Below are 26,314 nucleotides of genomic sequence, written 5' to 3' on the forward strand. Positions count from 1 at the left end.
GACTGCATCTACTGGGCAGGAGTGACTGCATCTACTGGGCAGGAGTGACTGCATCTACTGGGCAGGAGTGACTGTATCTACTGGGCAGGAGTGACTGCATCTACTGGGCAGGAGTGACTGCATCTACTGGGCAGGAGTGACTGCATCTACTGGGCAGGGGTGACTGCATCTACTGGGCAGGAGTGACTGTATCTACTGGGCAGGAGTGACTGTATCTACTGGGCAGGAGTGACTGTATCTACTGGGCAGGAGTGACTGTATCTACTGGGCAGGAGTGACTGTATCTACTGGGCAGGAGTGACTGTATCTACTGGGCAGGAGTGACTGCATCTACTGGGCAGGAGTGACTGTATCTACTGGGCAGGAGTGACTGTATCTACTGGGCAGGAGTGACTGCATCTACTGGGCAGGAGTGACTGCATCTACTGGGCAGGGGTGACTGTATCTACTGGGCAGGAGTGACTGCATCTACTGGGCAGGGGTGACTGCATCTACTGGGCAGGAGTGACTGTATCTACTGGGCAGGAGTGACTGTATCTACTGGGCAGGAGTGACTGTATCTACTGGGCAGGAGTGACTGTATCTACTGGGCAGGAGTGACTGTATCTACTGGGCAGGAGTGACTGCATCTACTGGGCAGGAGTGACTGCATCTACTGGGCAGGGGTGACTGCATCTACTGGGCAGGAGTGACTGCATCTACTGGGCAGGAGTGACTGCATCTACTGGGCAGGAGTGACTGTATCTACTGGGCAGGAGTGACTGTATCTACTGGGCAGGGGTGACTGTATCTACTGGGCAGGGGTGACTGCATCTACTGGGCAGGGGTGACTGCATCTACTGGGCAGGAGTGACTGTATCTACTGGGCAGGAGTGACTGTATCTACTGGGCAGGAGTGACTGTATCTACTGGGCAGGGGTGACTGTATCTACTGGGCAGGGGTGACTGCATCTACTGGGCAGGAGTGACTGTATCTACTGGGCAGGGGTGACTGTATCTACTGGGCAGGGGTGACTGTATCTACTGGGCAGGAGTGACTGCATCTACTGGGCAGGAGTGACTGTATCTACTGGGCAGGGGTGACTGTATCTACTGGGCAGGAGTGACTGTATCTACTGGGCAGGAGTGACTGTATCTACTGGGCAGGAGTGACTGTATCTACTGGGCAGGAGTGACTGCATCTACTGGGCAGGAGTGACTGTATCTACTGGGCAGGAGTGACTGCATCTACTGGGCAGGGGTGACTGTATCTACTGGGCAGGAGTGACTGTATCTACTGGGCAGGGGTGACTGTATCTACTGGGCAGGAGTGACTGTATCTATTGGGCAGGAGTGACTGTATCTACTGGGCAGGGGTGACTGTATCTACTGGGCAGGAGTGACTGTATCTACTGGGCAGGAGTGACTGCATCTACTGGGCAGGAGTGACTGCATCTACTGGGCAGGAGTGACTGTATCTACTGTGCAGGAGTGACTGTATCTACTGGGCAGGAGTGACTGCATCTACTGGGCAGGAGTGACTGCATCTACTGGGCAGGAGTGACTGCATCTACTGGGCAGGAGTGACTGTATCTACTGGGCAGGAGTGACTGTATCTACTGGGCAGGAGTGACTGTATCTACTGGGCAGGAGTGACTGTATCTACTGGGCAGGAGTGACTGCATCTACTGGGCAGGAGTGACTGTATCTACTGGGCAGGAGTGACTGCATCTACTGGGCAGGAGTGACTGTATCTACTTGGCAGGGGTGACTGCATCTACTGGGCAGGGGTGACTGCATCTACTGGGCAGGAGTGACTGTATCTACTGGGCAGGAGTGACTGTATCTACTGGGCAGGAGTGACTGCATCTACTGGGCAGGAGTGACTGTATCTACTGGGCAGGAGTGACTGCATCTACTGGGCAGGAGTGACTGTATCTACTGGGCAGGAGTGACTGTATCTACTGGGCAGGGGTGACTTTATATCCAACAATCTATGAAAAAAAATGTTTTTCCTTACTTTGTTTTTACAATAATCACAGATGTCATTCATTCCAATAAGCACTGTCACCAGCTTCCAATCGTCTTTGTAGTTCAGTCCCTGAAATATAGTAATATTATGTCATATAAATGCATTTTGTAGTTCATCTCTGCATGGAAAGCCACACTTATGGCTCGAACACTCCAGTGCACAAGTCTGAAAACGTACAGTTTCTGGAATTTGTCCAGCCTTGTAACGACCCTCCACACGTCCCGTATTTCTACGATAACGAAACACTTTTGTGCCAGATGTGCATACAGTGCCTTCGGAAAGTATTCAGACCCCTTGACTTTCTCCACATTTGGTTAGGTTACAGCCTTAAAATGTATTAAATAGTTTCCCCCTCATCAATCTACACACAATAACCCATAATGACAAAGCCAAAACAGGTTTTTAGAAATGTTGCTAATTTCCAAATAAAAAATGGAAATATCACATTTACCTACAGTGGCTTGCGAAAGTCTTCACCCCCCCTTGGAATTTTTCCTATTTTGTTGCCTTACAATCTGGAATTAAAATAGATTTTTGGGGGGTTTGTATCATTTGATTTACACAACATGCCTACCACTTTGAAGATCCAAAATATATTTTTGGGTGAAACAAACAAGAAATAAGACATAAAAAACAACAGTAAACTTGAGCGTGTATAGCTATTCACCCCCCCAAAGTCAATACTTTGCAGAGCCACCTTTGGCAGCAATTACAGTTACAAGTCCAAGATGGCGTAGCAGTCGGACGTGTGTTTTGTCTTGTCCTGTCCCGAGTAAATGTCGTTTTCCTCATTTTTTTGGTATATATTTCGTATATATTTCAATCTCACTTTCCATCTAAGGACTGAATACACTCTCCTGCAACCCGGCTCATCCAATGTGGTACGGATCTGCTATTTTTATACCTTAGAACCAGAACCCCCATCAGAACCTAGCCAGCTAACTAGCTACTAGTCAGTCAGTTAGCCACTGCTAGCGGTCCTCACCGTTAACTCGGACATCAGCCAGCCTCAGTTCGGTCAATACCTGCCAGTCTGCACAGCGCAATATCAACCCAGAGCATATCGGACTGCTTTTTCTCTACCACATCTCCGGATTCGTACCACAAGCTCTGGACCTTTACACCGGATCATCGCAGCTAGCTAGCTGCAATCCGATTGGCTACTCCTGGCTAACATCTCCGTCCCGAAGCAAGAACCAGTTAGCCTTGAGTTAGCCTCGAGCTAGGCCCATCTCCCGGCTAGCCGAAGAAGTCCACCAGCTAATTCTTGGGCACCAAAACCTCTTTTGCCAACTGGCCTGGACCCTTTATTGCCGACACGGAGCCCCGCCGATCCATCACGACTGGTCTGCCGACGTAATCTTCCGAGGAGGGTTTCAACAGGCTTTTCCGTTGTGACGTGCCGAAGACCCATCTGCTAGCCCCGGCCCGCTAGATTTCCGAATGCCGTGACTTCCGCTCACCTAGCATAGTAGCGACTACCGAATGGCTCCCGGACTCACCTATTGCTGCTCATTGGACCCTATGATCCCTCGGCTACACATGACTCTCTCTAATGTCAATATGCCTTGTCTTCTGCTGTTTTGGGTAGTTGTTTTATTTCACTGTAGAGCCCCTAGTCCAGCTCAACATGCCTTAGATAGCTCTTTTTGTCACACATGAGACCTCACCTGGGTTAGCTTGTGTCTCCAGAGATGCAAGCTCTCTCCTTGTCACTCAATGCCTAGGTTTACCTCCGCTGTACCCGAACCCCACCATACCCCTGTCTGTACATTATGCCCTGAATCTATTCTACCACGCCCAGAAATCTGCTCCTTTTATTCTCTGTCCCCAACGCACCAGACGACCAGTTCTTATAGCCTTTAGCCGTACCCTCATCCTACTCCTCCTCTGTTCCTCTGGTGATGTAGAGGTTAACCCAGGCCCTGTTGACCCCAGCACCACACCTATTCACCAGGCGCTCTCATTTGTTGACATCTGCAACCGTAAAAGCCTTGGTTTCATGCATGTTAACATCAGAGTTTCAACCTACTGCAAAGATTGACAGAACTCTGCAGAATTACTATCCAGGCCTAAAAAACACAACAAAAAAACAGTTTGAGCTTCTGCTTTTGAAAACCCATCTCTCCAGAAATTAGTCTCTCACCGTTGTCGCTTGTTATAGACCCTTCTCAGCCCCCAGCTGTTATAGACCCCCCTCAGCCCCCAGCTGCTATAGACCACCCTCTGCCCCCAGCTGCTATAGACCCCCCTCAGCCCCCAGCTGCTATAGACCCCCCTCTGCCCCCAGCTGTGCCCTGGACACCATATGTGAATTGATTGCCCCCATCCATCTTCAGAGCTCGTACTGTTAGGTGACCTAAATTGGGATCTGCTTAACACCCCGGCAGTCCTACAATCTAAGCTAGATGCCCTCAGTCTCACACAAATTATCAAGGAACCTACCAGGTACAACCCCAAATCCGTAAACATGGGCACCCTCATAGATATCATCCTGACCAACTTGCCCTCTAAATACACCTCTGCTGTTTTCAACCAGGATCTCAGCAATCACTGCCTCATTGCCTGCGTCCGAAATGGGTCCGCGGCCAAACGACCACCACTCATCACTGTCAAACGCTCCCTAAAACACTTCAGTGAGCAGGCCTTTCTAATCGACCTGGCCTGGGTATCCTGGAAGGATATTGACCTCATTCCGTCAGTAGAGGATGCCTGGTTATTCTTTAAAAATGCCTTCCTCACCATCTTAAATAAGCATGCCCCATTCAAAAAATATAGAACTAAGAACAGATGTAGCCCTTTGTTCACCCCAGACTTGACTGCCCTTGACCAGCACAAAAACATTCTATGGCGTACTGCATTAGCATGAAATAGCCCCCGCGAAATTAAACTTTTAAGGGAAGTCAGGAACCAATATACACAGTCTATCAGTTAGGAAAGCTAAGGCTAGTTTTTTGAAACAGAAATTTGCATCCTGTAGCACTAATTCCAAAAGGTTTTGGGACACTGTAAAGTCCATCGAGAATAAGAGCATCTCCTTCCAGCTGCCCACGGCACTGAGGCTAGGAAACATTGTCACCACCGATAAATCTAAGATAATTGATCATTTCAATAAGCATTTTTCTACGGCTGGCCATGCTTTCCACCTGGCTACCCCTACCCCGTCCAACAGCTCTGCACCCCCAGCAGAAACTTGCCCAAGCACCCCCCCGCTTCTCCTTCCCCAAAATCCAGACTGCTGATATTCTGAAAGAGCTGCAAAATCAGGATCCCTACAAATCAGCCGGGCTAGACAATCTGGACCCTCTCTTTCTAAAATGATCCAGCAAAATTGTTGCAATCCCTATAACTAGCCTGTTCAACCTCTCTTTCGTGTCATCTGAGATCCCTAAAGATGGGAAAGCTGCCGCGGTAGTCCCCCTCTTCAAAGGGGGGGGGGGGTGACAGTCTAGACCCAAACTTTTATAGACCTATATCCATCCTGCCCTGCCTTTCTAAAATCTTCGAAAGCCAAGTTAACAAACAGATCACCGACCATTTTGAATACCACCATACCTTCTCCACTATGCAATCTGGTTTCCGAGCTGGTCATGGGTGCACCTCAGCCATGCTCAAGGTCCTAAACGAGGTCATAACCGCCATCGATTAAAGACAGTACTGTGCAGCCGTTTTCATCGACCTGGCCAAGGCTTTCGACTTGTCAATCACCGCATTCTTATCGGCAGACTCAACAGCCTTGTTTTCTGAAATTATTCCCACGCCTGGTTCACCAACTACTTCTCAGACAGAGTTCAGTATGTCAAATCGGAGGGCCTGTTGTCCAGACCTCTGGAAGTCTCTATGGGGGTTTCACAGGGTTCAATTCTCGGGCCGACTCTCTTCTCTGTGTATATCAAGGATGTCGCTCTTGCTGCTGGTGATTCTCTGATCCACCTCTATGCAGACGACACCGTTCTGTATATTTCTGGCCCTTCTTTGGACACTGTGTTAACTAACCTCCAGACGAGCTTCAATGCCATACAACACTCCTTCTGTGGCCTCCAACTGCTCTTAAATGCAAGTAAAACTAAATGCATGCTCTTCAACCGCTCGCTGCCTGCTCCCGCCCGCCCACCCGACTAGCATCACTACATCACAGGTATATTTCACTGGTGATCCCCAAAGCCAATTCCTACTTTGGCCGCCTTTCCTTCCAGTTCTCTGCTGCCAATGACTGGAACGAATTGCAACAAAAAAAAAAATCACTGAAGCTGGAGACTCATATTTCCCTCACTAAGTTTAAAGCATCAGCTGTCAGAGCAGCTTACTGTACCTGTACATAGCCCATCTGTACATAGCCCATCTGTAAATAGCCCATCTGTAAATAGCCCATCTGTACATAGCCCATCTGTACATAGCCCATCTGTAAATAGCCCATCTGTAAATAGCCCATCTGTACATAGCCCATCTGTAAATAGCCCATCTGTACACAGCCCATCTGTAAATAGCCCATCTGTAAATAGCCCATCTGTACATAGCCCATCTGTAAATAGCCCATCTGTACATAGCCCATCTGTAAATAGCCCATCTGTAAATAGCCCATCTGTACATAGCCCATCTGTAAATAGCCCATCTGTACATAGCCCATCTGTAAATAGCCCATCTGTAAATAGCCCATCTGTACATAGCCCATCTGTAAATAGCCCATCTGTACATAGCCCATCTGTACATAGCCCATCTGTAAATAGCCCATCTGTAAATAGCCCATCTGTAAATAGCCCATCTGTAAATAGCCCATCTGTACATAGCCCATCTGTAAATAGCCCATCTGTAAATAGCCCATCTGTAAATAGCCCATCTGTACATAGCCCATCTGTAAATAGCCATCTGTAAATAGCCCATCTGTAAATAGCCCATCTGTACATAGCCCATCTGTACATAGCCCATCTGTAAATAGCCCATCTGTACATAGCCCATCTGTAAATAGCCCATCTGTACATAGCCCATCTGTAAATAGCCCATCTGTACATAGCCCATCTGTAAATAGCCCATCTGTAAATAGCCCATCTGTAAATAGCCCAGCTGTACATAGCCCATCTGTAAATAGCCCATCTGTAAATAGCCCATCTGTACATAGCCCATCTGTACATAGCCCATCTGTACATAGCCCATCTGTACATAGCCCATCTGTAAATAGCCCATCTGTAAATAGCCCATCTGTACATAGCCCATCTGTAAATAGCCCATCTGTAAATAGCCCATCTGTAAATAGCCCATCTGTACATAGCCCATCTGTAAATAACCCATCTGTACATAGCCCATCTGTAAATAGCCCATCTGTAAATAGCCCATCTGTACATAGCCCATCTGTACATAGCCCATCTGTAAATAGCCCATCTGTAAATAGCCCATCTGTACATAGCCCATCTGTACATAGCCCATCTGTAAATAACCCATCTGTACATAGCCCATCTGTAAATAGCCCATCTGTAAATAGCCCATCTGTACATAGCCCATCTGTACATAGCCCATCTGTAAATAGCCCATCTGTAAATAGCCCGTCCAACTACCTCATCCCTGTATTGTTTTTGTTTGTTGTTGCTCTTTTCACCCCAGTATCTCTACTTGCACATCATCATCTGCACAGCTATCATTCCAGTGTTGATGCTTAATTAATTATTTCGCCTCTATGACCTATTTACATTTACATTTTTTTTTTATTGCCTTACTTCCCTAACTTTACTACACTTGCACACACTGTACATAGATTTTTCTATTGTGTTATTGACTGTACGTTTGTTTATCCCATGTGTAACCCTGTGTTGTTTGTGTCGCACTGCTTTGCTTTATCTTGACCAGGTCGCAGTTGTAAATGAGAACTTGTTCTCAACTGGCCTACCTGGTTAAATAAAGGTGAAATAAAAATGTCTCTATAAGCTTGGCCCATCTAGCCATTGGGAGTTTTGCCCATTCTTCAAGGCAAAACTGCTCCAGCTCCTTCAAGTTGGATGGGTTCCTCTGGTGTACAGCAATCTTTAAGTAATTCCACAGATTCTCAATTGGATTGAGGTCTGGGCTTTGATTAGACCATTCCAAGACATTTAAAAGTTTCCCCTTAAACTCTAAACCTCAACTAAATCTTGTAATAAATAATTTGGAAATTGAGCAAGTTGAGATGACTAAACTGCTTGGAGTAACCCTAGATTGTAAACTGTCATGATCAAAACATATTGATGCAGTAGCAGCTAAGATGGGGAGGAGTCTATAATAAAGCGATGCTCTGCCTTCTTAACATTTACATTTACATTTACGTCATTTAGCAGACTCTTATCCAGAGCGACTTACAAATTGGTGCATTCACCTTAACAACACTATCAACAAGGCAGGTCCTACAGGCCCTAGTTTCTACCTTCTTAACAACACTATCAACAAGGCAGGTCCTACAGGCCCTAGTTTCTACCTTCTTAACAACACTATCAATAAGGCAGCTCCTACAGGCCCTAGTTTCTACCTTCTTAACAACACTATCAATAAGGCAGGTCCTTGTGGTGGCTAATTTCTGCATTACCAAATGAGGAGAGTTAAACTTCACACACCAGTCAGAGTTATACTTAAACTACATCTTTAATAATTAGAGCTTTGCATTAGCACTAGACTTTCAACGATTCACCATTTCTAATGAACCGTTGAGAGTGACAACACAAAAGTACAAAGATCTTTTATAGCCAAGATACACCCCTCTCAACGTACAAGAGGAACCACAGATCTTAGGAAGAGTTCACAAAGGGACTTTATAATTGAGAAAGGAGTATCCCATAGCCAGATAGCATTCGCTATAAATTATCGTTCAGTTTGGTCCCTAAAACGAGGTTCTAATCCCGTTCCTGGTACTTCATAGCACAAAAACACCATCTCATCCAATGGCATATATCAATTGACAACTCTAGATACTCCCATCTCAAGTAAACTCCTTCTTGACCCCACTCCTGGACAAGCTCACTGAGGGGAGTGAGTCTCTAGGTCATACACTATCCCAGGATAAGTGCAACATCAGAGAGGACATACAATGGTTCCAGACACTGCCATACACCTCCCCCCAATGCCAAAGGAGGGAGTGACTTGCGCACAGACATTGTGGAGACAAGTAACTGGTTCCCCATTAATCACGCCACCCCTTCACATGGTTTAACAGATCCATTCACATATGAAGACAATGTTCCATCCTGTCCTCTTCCCTTTCTGATATTCTGCATAGCACCAGGGATATGTAAAAGACAAGCCTGACCTCTCCCATCTCTGGGCCCCAAGTGACTGAGCCCCAGCGGAGGGAAGAATTCAGGCTTCCAACACCAAGAGTCCAAAGGGATACATTCTGATTCATCCGCCACATCCTACAAGCCCTAGTTTTGTCGCACCTTGACTACTGTTCAGTCGTGTGGTCAGGTGCCACAAAAAAGGACTTAGAAAAATTGCAATTGGCTCAGAACAGGGCAGCACGGCTGGCCCTTGGATGTACACAGAGAGCTAATATTAATAATATGCATGTCAATCTCTCCTGGCTCAAATTGGAGGAGAGATTGACTTCATCACTACTTGTATTTGTGAGAGGTATTGACATGTTGAATGCACTGAGCTGTCTGTCTAAACTACTGGCACACAGCTCTGACACCCATACATACCCAACAAAACATGCCACCAGAGGTCTCTTCACAGTCCCCAAGTCCAGAACAGACTATGGGAGGCGCACAGTACTACATAGAGCCATGACTACATGGAACTCTATTCCACATCAGGTAACTGATGCAGCAGTAGAATCAGATTTAAAAAACAGATAAAAAATACACCTTATGGAACAGCGGGGACTGTGAAGAGACACAAACATTGGCACACACACACACACACACACACACACACACACACACACACACACACACACACACACACACACACACACACACACACACACACACACACACACACACACACACACACACACGTAGATGTGGTGTTGTAGTGGCCTGAGGGAACACAGTGTGTTGGTGAAATCTGTGAATGTATTGTAATGTTTTTAAAATTGAATAAACTACCTTAATTTTTCTAGACCACAGGAAGAGTAGCTGCTGCTTTGGCAGGAACTAATGGGGATCCATAATAAACCCCAGGAAGAGTAGCTGCTGCCTTGGCAGGAACTAATGGGGATCCATAATAAACCCCAGGAAGAGTAGCTGCTGCCTTGGCAGGAACTAATGGGGATCCATAATAAACCCCAGGAAGAGTAGCTGCTGCCTTGGCAGGAACTAATGGGGATCCATAATAAACCCCAGGAAGAGTAGCTACTGCCTTGGCAGGAACTAATGGGGATCCATAATAAACCCCAGGAAGAGTAGCTACTGCCTTGGCAGGAACTAATGGGGATCCATAATAAACCCCAGGAAGAGTAGCTGCTGCCTTGGCAGGAACTAATGGGGATCCATAATAAACCCCAGGAAGAGTAGCTGCTTCCTTGGCAGGAACTAATGGGGATCCATAATAAACCCCAGGAAGAGTAGCTGCTGCCTTGGCAGGAACTAATGGGGATCCATAATAAATAGAAGTAGCCAATAGGAAGGTGTCTGTGAATAGTGATGAGGCTTACTGGGTAGGACCTAAACGTGTCGATCATATGTCTGGTCTGGTCAGAGACATTCCTGAGAGGAAAAAACATCAATAATAAAACATTAATGATTTAAGATATATTCAGACCAAACCATCTAGCTCTCTCTCGTTACACACACACACACACACACACACATATGACATTATATTATTTTGTACAACAAAGTCCCAAAACGCACGCACGCACACACACACACACACACACACACACACACACACACACACACACACACACACACACACACACACACACACACACACACACACACACACACACACACACACACACACACACACACACACACACACACACACACAGTTATCTGGAAAAACACATACAGTTATCTGGAAAAAAGCTTTGAGGTTCATTGGTTTTGCGTCAGTAATAAAATGGCAACAATAAAGTGTTATCATAGTTATTAAAGTTAATAAACAAACATTTGAACCCAAAGTACACACTGCTTGTTATTTCACATCCATCCTCTAAGCGCAGCCTCAGTTGACCTTTCTGTCATCAGTAAATACATATAATGTTCTAGTCAGTCCCTCACAGAGTGTTGTGTCCTGTCACAGCGAAGTTGAATCCTGTCTTATTGATGCTAGTAGGGTAGCCATGGAGCGTCCACAGTGGAGCCGGACCCAGCAGCTCGGGGTTAAACAGCTTAAAGATGTCTGGAACCACAGAGAAACAGAACCTTACTCACGGTTGTTACGGATACTTAGAACCTTACTCACGGTTGTTACGGATACTCAGAACCTTACTCACGGTTGTTACGGATACTCAGAACCTTACTCACGGTTGTTACGGATACTCAGAACCTTACTCACGGTTGTTACGGCTCCTCAGAACCTTACTCATGGTTGTTACGGATACTCAGAACCTTACTCACGGTTGTTACGGATACTCAGAACCTTACTCACGGTTGTTACGGATACTTAGAACCTTACTCACGGTTGTTACGGATACTCAGAACCTTACTCACGGTTGTTACGGCTCCTCAGAACCTTACTCACGGTTGTTACGGCTCCTCAGAACCTTACTCACGGTTGTTACGGATACTCAGAACCTTACTCACGGTTGTTACGGATACTCAGAACCTTACTCACGGTTGTTACGGATACTCAGAACCTTACTCACGGTTGTTACGGATACTCAGAACCTTACTCACGGTTGTTACGGATACTCAGAACCTTACTCACGGTTGTTACGGATACTCAGAACCTTACTCACGGTTGTTACGGATACTTAGAACCTTACTCACGGTTGTTACGGATACTCAGAACCTTACTCACGGTTGTTACGGATACTCAGAACCTTACTCACGGTTGTTACGGATACTCAGAACCTTACTCACGGTTGTTACGGATACTCAGAACCTTACTCACGGTTGTTACGGATACTCAGAACCTTACTCACGGTTGTTACGGATACTCAGAACCTTACTCACGGTTGTTACGGATACTCAGAACCTTACTCACGGTTGTTACGGATACTCAGAACCTTACTCACGGTTGTTACGGATACTCAGAACCTTACTCACGGTTGTTACGGATACTCAGAACCTTACTCACGGTTGTTACGGATACTCAGAACCTTACTCATGGTTGTTACGGATACTCAGAACCTTACTCATGGTTCTTGACACTGAACTCTTGTTAGGTAATTAAAACTGAAAACAAGAAATAAGCAAAGAGCAATTCTAAACGTGTATGTTGTGTTCATTTTCAATTAACTTTTATCTCTGGTTATGAAAACAGTAACACTTATATTGTAACTTACTTGCAAGTGTGATGACATCTTGATAAGTTCCGTAACCTCCAATACTGTATAACACAAAGGAAAGGGACAATGAACTGACACCGATACCTTACCCAGAACCCCTACTCCTAACAGAGGGTCAAGGGTCAAGATCCAAGATGGCGTAGCAGTCGGACGTGTGTTTGTCTTATCCCGTCTTATCCCGTCTTATCCCGTCTTATCCCGTCACGTAAATAGTCGGTTTCGTCGTTTTTTTTCTTCGTGTATAATTTAATCTCACTTTCCACCTACGATCTAAATATACTTTCCTGCAACCTGCCTCACCCAATGTGGTACAGATCTGCTATTTTTATACATTATAGCTGGAACCTCCATCAGGAGTTAGGAACCAATACACCCAGTCAGTTAGGAAAGCTAAGGCTAGCTTTTTCAAACACAAATGTGCATCCTGTAGCACTAATTCCAAAACGTTTTGGGACACTGTAAAGTCCATGGAGAACAAGAGCACCTCTTCCCAGCTGCCCGCTGCACTGAGGCTAGGAAACACTGTCACCACCGATAAATCTACAATATTCGCTAATTTCAATAAGCATTTTTTTTCTACAGCTGGCCATGCTTTCCACCTGGCTACCCCTACCTCGTCCAACAGCTCTGCACCCCCAGCAGCAACTTGCCCAATCCTCCCTCTCGCTTCTCCTTCACCCAAATCCAGACAGCTGATGTTCTGAAAGAGCTGCAAAATCTGGATCCCTACAAATCAGCTGGCCTAGACCCTCTCTTTCTAAAATGGTTGCAACCCCTATTACTAGCCTGTCCAACCTCTCTTTCGTATCATCTGAGATCTATAAAGATTGGAAAGCTGCCACAGTCATCCCCCTCTTCAAAGGGGGACACACTCTAGACCCAAACTGTTACAGACCTATATCCATCCTGCCCTGCCTTTCTAAAATCTTTGAAAGCCAAGTTAACAAACAGATCACCGACCATTTCGAATCCCACCATACCTTCTCCACTATGCAATCTGGTTTCCGAGCTGGTCATGGGTGCATCTCAGACACACTCAAGGTCCTAAGCAATATCATAACTGCCACAGATAAAAGACAGTACTGTGCAGCCGTTTTCATCGACCTGGCCAAGGCTTTCGACTCTGCCAATCACCACATTCTTATCGGCAGACTCAATAACCTTGGTTTCTCAAATGACTGCTTCGCCTGGTTCACCAACTACTTCTCTGATAGAGTTCAGTGTGTCAAATTGTTGGGCCTGTTGTCCGGACCTCTGGCAGTCTCTATGGGGGTGCCACAGGGTTCAATTCTCGGGCCGACTCTCTTCTCTGTATATATCAATGATGTCGCTCTTGTTGCTGGTGATTCTCTGATCCACCTCTACGCAGACAACACCATTCATTCACCATTCTGAGCTTCCATACAACACTCCTTCTGTGGCCTCCAACTGCTCTTAGATGCTAGTAAAACTAAATGCATGCTCTTCAACCGATCGCTGCCCGCACCTGCCTGCCCATCCAGCATCATTACTCTGGACGGTTCTGACTTAGAATATGTGGACAACTACAAATACCTAGGTGTCTGGTTAGACTGTAAACTCTCCTTCCAGACTCGTATTAAGCATCTCCAATCCAAAATTAAATCTAGAATCAGCTTCCTATTTCGCAACAATGCCTCCTTCATTCATGCTGCCAAACATACCCTCGTAAAACTGACTATCCTACCGATCCTTGACTTCGGCGATGTCATTTACAAAATAGCCTCCAACACCCTACTCAGCAAATTGTATGCAGTCTATCACAGTGCCATCCGTTTTGTCACCAAAGCCCCATATACTACCCACCACTGCAATCTGTATGCTCTCGTTGGCTGGCCTTCGCTACATATTCATCGCCAAACCCACTGGCTTCAGGTCATCTATAAGTCTATGCTAGGTAAAGCCCCGCCTTATCTTAGCTCAGTGGTCACCATAGCAGCACCCACCCGTAGCACGCGTGCCAGCAGGTATATTTCACTGGTCATCCCCAAAGCCAATTCCTCCTTTGGCCGCCTTTCCTTCCAGTTCTCTGCTGCCAATGACTGGAATGAATTGAAAAAATAAATCGCTGGAGACTCATATCTCCCTCACTAACTTCAAGCACCAGCTGTCAGAGCAGCTCACAGATCACTGCACCTGTACATAGCCCATCTGTAAATAGCCCATCTGCAAATAGCCCATCTGTAAATAGCCCATCCAACTACCTCATCCCCATACTGCTATTTTTTTGTTGCTCCTTTGCACCCCAGTATCTCTACTTGCACATTCATCTTCTGCACATCTATGACTCGTGTGTTTAAATTGCTAAATTGTAATTATTTTGCCACTATGGCCGTTTTATTTCCTTACCTCCGTTATCTTACCTTATTTGCACACACTGTACATACACTTTTTTCTATTGTGTTATTGACTGTATGTTTCTTTATTCCATGTTCCTCTGTTGTTTGTGTCGCACTGCTTTGCTTTATTTTGACCAGGTCACAGTTGTAAATGAGAACTTGCTCTCAACTGGGCCTACCTGGTTAACCTGTTAGGGCTAGGGGGCAGTATTGACACGGCTGGATAAAAAACATACCCGATTTAATCTGGTTACCACTCCTACCCAGTAACTAGAATATGCATATACTTATTACACATGGATAGAAAACACCCTAAATTTTCTAAAACTGTTTGAATGGTGTCTGTGAGTATAACAGAACTCAAATGGCAGGTCAAAACCTGAGAGATTCCTTTACAGGAAGTGGCCTGTCTGACCATTTCTTGAACTTCTTTTCCATCTCTATCATTTACTAAGGATCTCTGCTCTAACGTGACACTTCCCACGTCGTCCATAGGCGCTCAGAGCCCGGGAAAAAACAGAATGTCGTCATTCCAGCCCCAGGCTGAAACACATTATCGCCTTTCTCAAGTGGCCGATCAAGGGACACTGGGCTTATGCGCGTGACCTGACCGCCCCCGCCTTTGGGATTTTTTCCTCTGTTTGCCGAAAAGGAGATTCCCTGTCGGAATATTATCGCTTTTCTACGAGAAAAATGTCGTAAAAATTGATTTTAAACAGCGGTTGACATGCTTCGAAGTACGGTAATGGAATATTTAGAATTTTATTGTCACGAATTGCGCCATGCGCGCGACACTTCTTTACTATTTCGGATAGTGTCTGGAACGCACGAACAAAACGCCGCTATTTGGATATAACGATGGATTATTTTGGACCAAACCAACATTTGTTATTGAAGTAGCAGTCCTGGGTGTGCATTCTGACGAAGACAACAAAAGGTAATCAAACTTTTATAATAGTAAATATGATTATGGTGAGTACTAAACTTGCCGGGTGTCTAAATAGCGAGCCCGTGATGCCTGGGCTATGTACTTAGAATATTGCAAAATGTGCTTTCACCAAAAAGCTATTTTAAAATCGGACATATCGAGTGCATAGAGGAGGTCTGTATCTATAATTCTTAAAATAATTGTTATGCTTTTTGTGAACGTTTATCGTAAGTAATTTAGTAAAATGTTAGCGAATTCCCCGGAAGTTTGCGGGGGGGTATGCTAGTTCTGAACGTCACATGCTAATGTAAAAAGCTGGTTTTTGATATAAATATGAACTTGATTGAACAAAACATGCATGTATTGTATAACATAATGTCCTAGGGTTGTCATCTGATGAAGATCATCAAAGGTGAGTGCTGCATTTAGCTGTCTTCTGGGTTTTGGTGACATTATATGCTGGCTTGAAAAATGGGTGTCTGATTATTTCTGGCTTGGTACTCTGCTGACATAATCTAATGTTTTGCTTTCGTTGTAAAGCCTTTTTGAAATCGGACAGTGTGGTTAGATTAACGAGAGTCTTGTCTTTAAATGGCTGTAAAATAGTCATATGTTTGAGAGATTGAAGTAATAGGATTTTTAAGGTTTTGAAAATCGCGCCACAGGCTGGCAGTGGCTGTTACGTAGGTGGGACGAATTCGTCCCACCTAGCCCATAGAGGTTAAATAAAGGTGAAATAAAAGTTTAAAAAGGCACTACACAGGGTAGTGTGTACGGCCCAGTATATCAGGCTCTGATCAGGCCCTACACTCAAACAAGGGCACTGCGTTCATCCACCTCTGGCCTGCTCGCCTCCCTACCTCTGCGGAAGCACAGTTCCCGCTCAGCCCAGTCAAAACTGTTCGCTGCTCTGGCGCCCCAATGGTGGAACAAGCTCCCTCACGACGCCAGGACAGCGGAGTCAATCACCACCTTCTGGAGACACCTGAAACCCCACCTCTTTAAGGAATACCTGAGATAGGATAAAGTAATCCTTCTAACCCCCCCCCCCCAAAAAAGATATAGATGTACTATTGTACTATTGTAAAGTGGTTTGTAAGTCGCTCTGGATAAGAGCGTCTGCTAAATGACGTAAATGTAAATGTAAAAATCATTGGGGCCAAGTTTCCTGCCATCCAGGACCTCTATCAGGCGGTGTCAGAGGAAGTCCCTAAAAACTGTCAAAGACTCCAGCCGCCCTAGTCAAACTGTTCTCTCTGCTACCGCACGGCAAGCGGTACCGGAGCACCAAGTCTAGGACCAAAAGGCTTCTTAACAGCTTCTACCCCCAAGCCATAAGACTCCTGAACGGCTAATCAAAGGGCTACCCGGACCCCTCTTTTACGCTGCTGCTACTCTCTGTTTATTATCTAAGCATGGTCACTTTAACTCTACCTACATGTACATATTACCGCAATTACCTCAACTCACCGCCCCCAGCACATTGACTCTGTACCGGTACCCCCTGTATATAGCCTCAACATTGACTCTGTACCGTAACACCCTGTATATAGCCTCCACATTGACTCTGTACCGGTACCCCCTCTATATAGCCTCCACATTGACTCTGTACCGGTACCCCCTGTATATAGCCTCCACATTGACTCTGTACCGTAACACCCTGTATATAGCCTCCACATTGACTCTGTACCGGTACCCCCTGTATATAGCCACCACATTGACTCTGTACCGGTACCCCCTGTATATAGCCTCCACATTGACTCTGTACCGGTACTCCCTGTATATAGCCTCCACATTGACTCTTTACCGTAACACCCTGTATATAGCCTCCACATTGACTCTGTACCGGTACCCCCTGTATATAGCCTCCACATTGACTCTGTACCGGTACCCCCTGTATATAGTCTCCACATTGACTCTGTACCGGTACCCCCTGTATATAGCCTCCACATTGACTCTGTACCGGTACCCCCTGTATATAGCCTCCACATTGACTCTGTACCGTAATACCCTGTATATAGCCTCCACATTGACTCTGTACCGGTACCCCCTGTATATAGTCTCCACATTGACTCTGTACCGGTACCCCCTGTATATAGCCTCCACATTGACTCTGTACCGGTACCCCCTGTATATAGCCTCCACATTGACTCTGTACCGTAATACCCTGGATATAGCCTCGCTTGTTATTTTACTGCTGTTTCATTATGTTACTTTTATTTTCTATTTTTTTACTTATCTATTTTACATAACACTTATTAAAAAAAAAAATCTTAACTTCTTAAAGTATTGTTGGTTAAGGGCTTGTAAATAAGCATTTAACTGTAAGGTTGTATTGTACCTGTTGTATTCAGCGCATGTGACAAATAACATTTGATTTGAGTTACACTTTAATTGTTGTTGAAGTAAAAAAATCACCTCCATGAAACATGTCGATATTCAACAGGGACCGACAGGATGGTGGAGCCATTGGCAGCAATAGCTGTCTGCAACAGAGACAATATTCACCACATTGGCCAGAGACAATATTCACCACATTGGCCAGAGACAATATTCACCACATTGGCCAGAGACAATATTCACCACATTGATCATAGACAATATTCACCACATTTGTTAAGGAGGAAAGTGACATATTTACTGAGATGAATAGCTACTAATGTCGGATTCTACCCTACCGTCAGAGAGTCCCCCAGGGCTGCTATGACTTTGATATCTGCAGCTTTCACCAACTCCACTGGAATCAAAGGACATCAGCATTAACACCACACACGGAGACTGTTTGGCTGCAGTGTTCTGAAACAACTTTGTCCGGTGTGTTTTTCTCTCAGTTGAATTAAGGACAGCGTCTTGTGATTAGACTCACCTGAGGTTGAGAAGGAGAGGAAAGGAGAGGAGAGACTCACCTGAGGTTGAGAAGGAGAGGAGAGACTCACCTGAGGTTGAGAAGGAGAGGAAAGGACAGGAGGAGAGGAGAGACTCACCTGAGGTGGGAACCGTGGGAGAGGGGCTCATGTCTGGGCAGTGAAAGACGGGGTGTATTGTGGTCGCAGGGAACTCCTGGACAAGACAATAATAAACATGTCTGATGAACTAGCTGATGTAGCTAAGGGGATGTTTGTGGAGGATGTGTAAATCTACAGTACCTTTAGATTCTCCTTCACTTCATTCTGAGGCTGGTTGGACTCCTGCCACCTTTCGTTGCCTTGGAGAGAAATTATTAGAAAGTAAACATACATACATACATACTGGTGTGCAATTTTGTATGGAGTAACATTCTATGGAGGCTTGGAACAATGTGATGCTCTGTCATTTCAGGAAGTTAAAGTGTTGATAAATATAACTGTCTCTCTGGAAAAAACAACCTGTACTTACCATGAACACAAAAACAGGCTAGTATACAGGCTGAAAACAGGGCTGGAGCAATCATGATCTTTTCCCTCCCTGGACAGTGTTTTCAATGAGCTGTTATCTGGAATCATTGACTTTGAGTGAGCCTTCTCACAGCTGTATAAATATTAATAATGTGGCAAAGTCTGCCTTGCAGTCATTATTGTAGGGAGTAACGATAGGATGTTCTCAGCCATATCTGATTACATAATGGTGGAAGGCGCATAGAAAATACATGAGTACCATGTAGTCAAATGCATAGAATCAGACTGCTTTCATTAGGCATAGTTACTCAATATGATTCATTTTATTTCCCCATTTGTAAACTTCTCACCCAAACCAGAAAACAATTTAATATTATTAATATTATTATCATGTTTTCAGTTGTTTTTGTTTTATTTAACCGGACAATTCAGTTAAGAACAAATTCTTATTTTCAATGACGACCTTTTTGAATATCGCGCCACGGGATTAGACTGGCTGTTGCGTAGGTGGGACGATTTGGTGCCACCTACCCTAGAGAGGTTAACCTCTCTGGGCTAGGCGGGACAAATTCGTGGCGCGATTTTCAAATACCTTAGAAATGCTATTACTTCAATTTCTCAAACATATGACTATTGTACACCATTTTAAAGACAAGACTCTCGTTAATCTAACCCCACTGTCCGATTTCAAAAAGGCTTTACAACGAAAGCAAAACATTAGATTATGTCAGCAGAGTACCCAGCCAGAAATAATGAGACACCCGTTTTTCAAGCTAGCATATAATGTCACAAAAACCCAGAAGACAGCTAAATGCAGCACTAACCTTTGATGATCTTCATCAGATGACAACCCTAGGACATTATGTTATACAATACATGCATGTTTTGTTCAATCAAGTTCATATTTATATCAAAAACCAGCTTTTTACATTAGCATGTGACGTTCAGAACTAGCATACCCCCCGCAAACTTCCGGGGAATTTACTAACAATTTACTAAATTACTCACGATAAACGTTCACAAAAAACATAACAATTATTTTAAGAATTATAGATACAGAACTCCTTTGTGCAATCGAGGTGTCCGATTTTAAAATAGCTTTTCGGTGAAAGCACATTTTGCAATATTCTCAGTAGATAGCCCAGCCATCACGGCTAGCCATTTAGACACCGACCAAGTTTAGCCCTGACCAAAGTCAGATTTACTATTACAAAAGTTTGATTACCTTTGATGTCTTCGTCAGAATGCACTCCCAGGACTGCTACTTCAATAACAAATGTTGGTTTGGTCCAAAATAATCCATCGTTATATCCAAATAGCGGCGTTTTGTTCGTGCGTTCCAGACACTATCCGAAATGGTAAATAAGGGTCACGAGCATGGCGCAATTCGTGACAAAAAAATTCTAAATATTCCATTACCGTACTTCGAAGCATGTCAACCGCTGTTTAAAATCCATTTTTATGCCATTTTTCTCGTAAAAAAGCGATAATATTCAGACCGGGAATCTCCATTTAGCTAAACAGAGGAAAGAAAACAAAGCTTTCGGTCGACGCGGGCACGAGCCTGAGTCTCACAGTACTGTAACCAGCCACTACCCAAACGCGCTACTTTTTTTTCAGCCAGAGCCTGCAAAGCCACGATTCAGCTTTTTGCCGCCTTCTGAGAGCCCATGGCAGCCGTAGGAAGTGTCACGTAACAGCAGAGATCCTTTGTAATGGATAGAGATGGCAAAGAAGGCCAAGAAATGGTCAGACAGGGTACTTCCTGTTTGGAATCTTCTCAGGTTTTGACCTGCCATTTGAGTTCTGTTATACTCACAGACACCATTCAAACAGTTTTAGAAACTTTGGAGTGTTTTCTATCCAAAGCCAATAATTATATGCATATTCTAGTTACTGGGCAGGAGTAGTAACCAGATTAAATCGGGTACGTTTTTTATCCAGCCGTGTCAGTACTGCCCCCTAGCCCCAACAGGTTGATTGATCTGATTTTATATGGTTTCCCTTTCCTTAATTTCAGTTTTGTTTATTTTTATTCTCTACTCTTTTTACTTATTGCCAATTGGTGGGTGAATACAAGTATTGTTAGCTATATGCTGGTTAAATAAGTGGAAGGCACTCTTTCATATTCCCTTTAATATTTTACTAAGGTGTGCTGTATATTTTCAAGTAGATGGCTAAATTGAGAAGGGGAGGGGATTGGGGGAGGGGCTTGGGACTAGGGTGACCACTTGTAGTCTCTCGCGGACCGAGTAAGGGAGGGCTTTAAAAACTTGTTAGGGCTAGGGTCCTTTTTTCAGAATTTCCGCCTGACTGACATGCCCAAAGTAAACTGCCTGTTACTCAGGCCCAGAAGCCAGGATATGCATATAATTGGTACCATTGGATAGAAAACTATAACACAATTGATATGGTAGGAGAAAATCCAAAGAAAAACCAACCGGAATATTTTTTTTGGAGAGCCCATTCTCTTATAATGGAAAGCTATGGGTCCTATGCAATTCCAGCTCCCAGATTGCAATTCCTATGGCTTCCACTAGATGTCAACAGTCTTTGTTCAAGGTTTCAGGCTTGTTTCTTCCAAAACGAGGAAGAAGTTTGAGTTTTGGTACAGGGAGTCACAGTTGGAAATCAGTCTGTGGGCGCGTGACGAAGAGGATGCGCACTTGCTAATTTTACTTTTCTATTGAACATACTTCTTTCCGTATGAAATATTATAGTTTAATTACATTTTAGGGTACCTGAGGTTTGAATAGAAACGTAGGTTGACTTGTTTTAACAAAGTTTAGCAGTAGCTTTTTGGATTCCTTTCTCTGCATGTTGAACTCAAATCGATGGCGCCAACTAAACAGACTTTTTGGGATATAAAGAAGGATTTTATCTAACAAAACGACCATACATGTTGTAGCTGGGACCCTTTGGATTGCAAATCAGAGGAAGATTTTCAAAAAGTAAGTGAATATTTAATCGCTGTTTGTGATTTTATGAAGCCTGTGCCGGTGGAAAAATATGTTGATGTAGGGCGCCGTCCTCAAACAATCTCATGGCATGCTTTCACTGTAAAGCCTGTTGTAAATCGGACAATGCAGTTAGATGAACAAGCATGTAAACTTTTAACCGATATAAGACAGTTGTATGTACCTAAATGTTTAATATCCATAATTGTTATGACTGTTTATTTGAATTGCGCTCCCTCCAATTTCACAGGAAGTTATCGACAGGTGTCCCGCAGGCGGGACGCCTAGCCCTAAATTAACCAGGTTCAAGATGGTATACTTGATAAAACTAGTAATTCTAAAACTGTACCAAGGGACAGAGCAGCGACACACCTATTAATGAGGGATCTGGGTCTGGTAGATATATGGAGGCTTGTCAATCCTAGAGAGAAGGAATATACGTTTTATTCGCATAACCATAAATCTCATTCCAGGATAAATTACTTCCTAATTTCCAAGAGTATGACTAAAGATGTGATAGATAGTAAAATAGGGGTTATTGATTTGACTGATCACACAACAGTGGGATTATGTATAGCAGTGGAGGCTGATATGGCTGAGGAAAGCGTTAGATGGAGGATGAATACGTCCTTATTCCAAGACAAAACATTTCACCTGAATGAAGACCTCAAGTTTTTTTTTGTTGCAAACAAACATTCGTTCCACTGACAAATTGAGTACAGTATGGGAGGACCAAAGTTTATGTCAGGGGCAAAATAATAGCACAGACCAGTAGAAAGAAAAAGGAAGATAGAGAGAGTTGAAAAGCTGGAGTCTCAAATCAAAGAGCTGGAGAAAGAGTTATTCAAAAGAAATACTGAGTCACTGTCGAAACAAGTCTGTGATCTGAAGTTCCAATTACAAGAGATCTATAACAAAAAGGATGACGACAAACTGATGAAAGTGGTGAATGTTTTTGGTAAATTATTGGCTAGACAATTTAAACAAAAAGAAGCCAGTTTCATAATAACTGCTATCAAAAATGGAAGTGGGAGGTAATGACTGGTACAAAAGATATTAGCAATGTGTCTTGTGACTTTCATTCAGCTCTTTATAAGTCTGAATGTTACTGAGACCCAACTAAATGTAACGCCATTCTTTATAAGATAGAGCTTCGGAGGGCCAAATACAGGATGTGGATGCTCCTATACTAGAATCTGAGATAAGAGCAGCATTCACCAGGATTAGACGGCTTCCCAGTTGGATGCTCCTATACTAGAATCTGAGATAAGAACAGTCATCACCTCAACAAATTGTGGGAAGTCACCAGTATTAAATGGCTTTCCAGGTAGATGCTCCTATACAAGGATCTGATTTAAGAACAGCCATCACCTCAATGAAGTCTGGAAAGTCACCAGGATTAGACGGCGTCCCAGTTGGATGCTCCTGTTGTGACGGTTTTCGTAAGGTGAAGGAGACCAAGGTGCAGCGTGGAAAGTGCTCATATTTATATTTATTGTAACTCAGAACACAAAATCAATATAACGGAAAACGAACGTCACGTTCTGCAGGCTTTACTGAGCTGTACAAAAACAAGATCCCACAACTGAAGGAGGGGAAAAGGGCTGCCTAAATATGATTCCCAATCAGAGACAACGATAGACAGCTGCCTCTGATTAGGAACCACACTCGGCTAAACACAAAGAAATAGAAAACATAGAATGGAACATAGAAATACAACAACCTAGAATGCCCACCCCATATCACACCCTGACCTAACCAAACTAGAGGGAAATAAAACGTCTCTCTAAGGTCAGGGCGTGACAGTACCCCCCCCCCCCCCCCAAAGGTGCGGACTCCCGGCCGCAAACCTGAACCTATAGGGGAGGGTCCGGGTGGGCATCTACTCATGGCGGCGGCTCCGGTTCGGGGCGTAGCCCCTGCTCTGCCCGCTGATCCCTCCGCTTTTGTATTACCGGACCATGGACCGCTGCCGGAGGCTCCGGACTGGGCAACGTCGCCGAAGGCTCCGGACCGGGGAACGTCGCTGGAGGTTCAGGACCGTAGGCCGTCTCAGGAGGTTCCGGACTGGGGACCATCGCTGCAGGCTCCACGCCATGGATCATCCCTACAGGCTCCGGGCCATGGATCATCACTGGAGGCTTTGTGCCATGGATCATCACTGGAGGCTTCGGACCATAGATTTAATTGGAGGTGATTGCAAGGTGCTCTCCAAAGTACTAGCCATGAGGCTGGAGAAGATTTTACCTCATATTAAAAAGTAGAACCTCCACATACAATCTTAGACATTTGCTTCACCTCATGTGGCTGAGTCAAAAAGAGGATACTCAGGTGGCAGCCCTTTCCCTAGATGCAGAGAAGGTATTCGATAGGGTGGAGTGGGGCTTTTTGACATATAACCTGGAGAAGTTTGGCTTTGGCCCTGGATTTATCAAGTGGGTTAAGGTATTATACTCCAATCCAAGAGCAGCGGTCCTCACAAATGGTATGATCTCTTCCTTTTTTTAATCTGTCGAGGGGAACAGAGGGTTAAATACACGACAAGTAATGAGGGAAATGTAAACCAGGTGTGTGGGAAAACAAGACAAAACAAATGGAAAATGAAAGGTGGACCCGACTTCGGCGGAAGTCGTGACACTAACTTATTCGTTGCCACCCACTCTGAAACTAACTGCAGCTCTTTGTTGAGTGTTGCAGCCATTTCAGTCGCTGTAGTAGCTGATGTGTATAGTGTTGAGTCATCCATATACAAGTAACTCTTTATCCACATTATAACGGGGTGTAAATTCATAACACATACGTCTTTCTATTAGCAGACTATGATCGATAATGTCAAAAGCCGCACTGAAGTCTAACAAAACAGCTCCCACAATCTTTTTATCAACAATTTCTCTCAGCCAATCACCAGTCATTTGTGTAAGTGCTGTGCTTGTTGAGTGTCCTTCCCTATAAGCATTGCTGAAAATTCTGTTGTCAATTTGTTTACTGTGAAAAATCATTGTATCTGGTCAAAACACATTTTTTTCCAGAAGTTTACTAAGGGTTGGTAACAGGCTGATTGGTCGGCTATTTGAGCCAGTAAACAATGACTTTAGCTTCCCTCCAGGCCTGAGGGCACACGCACTCTAATAGGCTTAAATTGAAGATGTGGCAAATAGGAGTGGCAATATCGTCCACTATTATCCTCAGTAATTTTCCATCCAGATTGTCAGACCCTGGTGTCTTGTTATTGTTGATAGACAACAATAATTGTTTTCACCTCTTCCACACTGACTTTATGGAATTCAAAAGTGCAATTCTTGTCTTTGTAATTTGGTCCCATATACTTGGATGTGTAGTGTCAGAGTTTGTTGCTGGCATGTCATCCCTAAGTTTGTTTATCTTGCCAATGAAAAAGTCATTCAAGTAGTTGGCAATATCAGTGGGCTTTGTGATGAATGAGCATCTGATTCAATGAGTGAAGGAGCCGAGTTGGCTTTTTTCCCCCAAAAATGTCATTTAAGGAGAGATGAAAACTATTTCCTGTTACCAGGAATATCACACTCACTTCAGTGTTTTATAAAATAGTCTCATATACACTGATATCATCTAGTGGCCAAAATCTAAATTGCACCTGGGCTGGAATAATACATTATGGCCTTTCTCTTGCATTTCAAAGATGATGGTACAAAAAAAATACAAAAGAACGGTTGGTTTTTTTTCTTTCTATTATATTTGACCAGATGCACATTCCTTTCACATTTCCATAAACTTCAAAGTGTTTTCTTTCAAATGGTACCAGGAATATGCATATCCTTGCTTCAGGGCCTGAGCTACAGGCAGTTAGATTTGGGTATGTCATTTTTGGCAAAAATGGAAAAAAAGGGGCTTATCCTTTCTCTTGCAGCATTTTCATCTCATTTCATGTTTCATGAATTCCTCCAGTGGAACACAGACGTTTGTCGCCATCGTGTGGCTATAACGTACACTGCAGGATGTGTTGGTTGCGGAGGGGAGAGAAAACTCAAGGTGCTGTCGTTTGGTTAATCTGTGCAGTGCGTCGCTGTCGCCTTTCTCCAATATCAGTCTGTCGACAGCAGAGGGCGCTACAGCCCCACGGATGGTGTAGGACTCCATCAGAAGAGTTTGGGACATGTATAACTTGCAGCGTTCTAAAACGTAAACGACAAATGATTGATTAAAGAAATGATAAATGGCCAATATTCTTTGCCAATATTATAAATTGCGGGATACAAAAATAGTCTGAGCTTGTAGGGCAGTTCTATGAACC

General features: G+C 44.3%; 1 protein-coding gene across 1 annotated transcript in view; it reads right to left on the reverse strand.

Annotated features, from left to right (window-relative positions):
* LOC106560213 (phospholipase B1, membrane-associated) overlaps nucleotides 1-19,212 on the reverse strand; it is a 73,568-nt gene extending 54,356 nt beyond the window's left edge. Inside the window, exons 1-9 of the mRNA XM_045705021.2 lie at nucleotides 19,089-19,212; nucleotides 18,860-18,918; nucleotides 18,698-18,773; nucleotides 18,392-18,450; nucleotides 18,132-18,199; nucleotides 12,426-12,469; nucleotides 11,197-11,317; nucleotides 10,626-10,677; nucleotides 2,000-2,080 (exon numbers count right to left, since the gene is read on the reverse strand). Coding sequence (XP_045560977.1) covers nucleotides 2,000-2,080; nucleotides 10,626-10,677; nucleotides 11,197-11,317; nucleotides 12,426-12,469; nucleotides 18,132-18,199; nucleotides 18,392-18,450; nucleotides 18,698-18,773; nucleotides 18,860-18,918; nucleotides 19,089-19,143 — 615 coding nt within the window. The 5' untranslated portion in view covers nucleotides 19,144-19,212. The remainder of the gene's footprint in view (nucleotides 1-1,999; nucleotides 2,081-10,625; nucleotides 10,678-11,196; nucleotides 11,318-12,425; nucleotides 12,470-18,131; nucleotides 18,200-18,391; nucleotides 18,451-18,697; nucleotides 18,774-18,859; nucleotides 18,919-19,088) is intronic.
* Between the last annotated feature and the right edge of the window lie 7,102 nt (nucleotides 19,213-26,314).

This window comes from Salmo salar, chromosome 01, assembly GCF_965601325.2.
Source record: "Salmo salar chromosome 01, fSalSal1, whole genome shotgun sequence".
NCBI classification, from domain to species: Eukaryota; Metazoa; Chordata; class Actinopteri; order Salmoniformes; family Salmonidae; genus Salmo; species Salmo salar.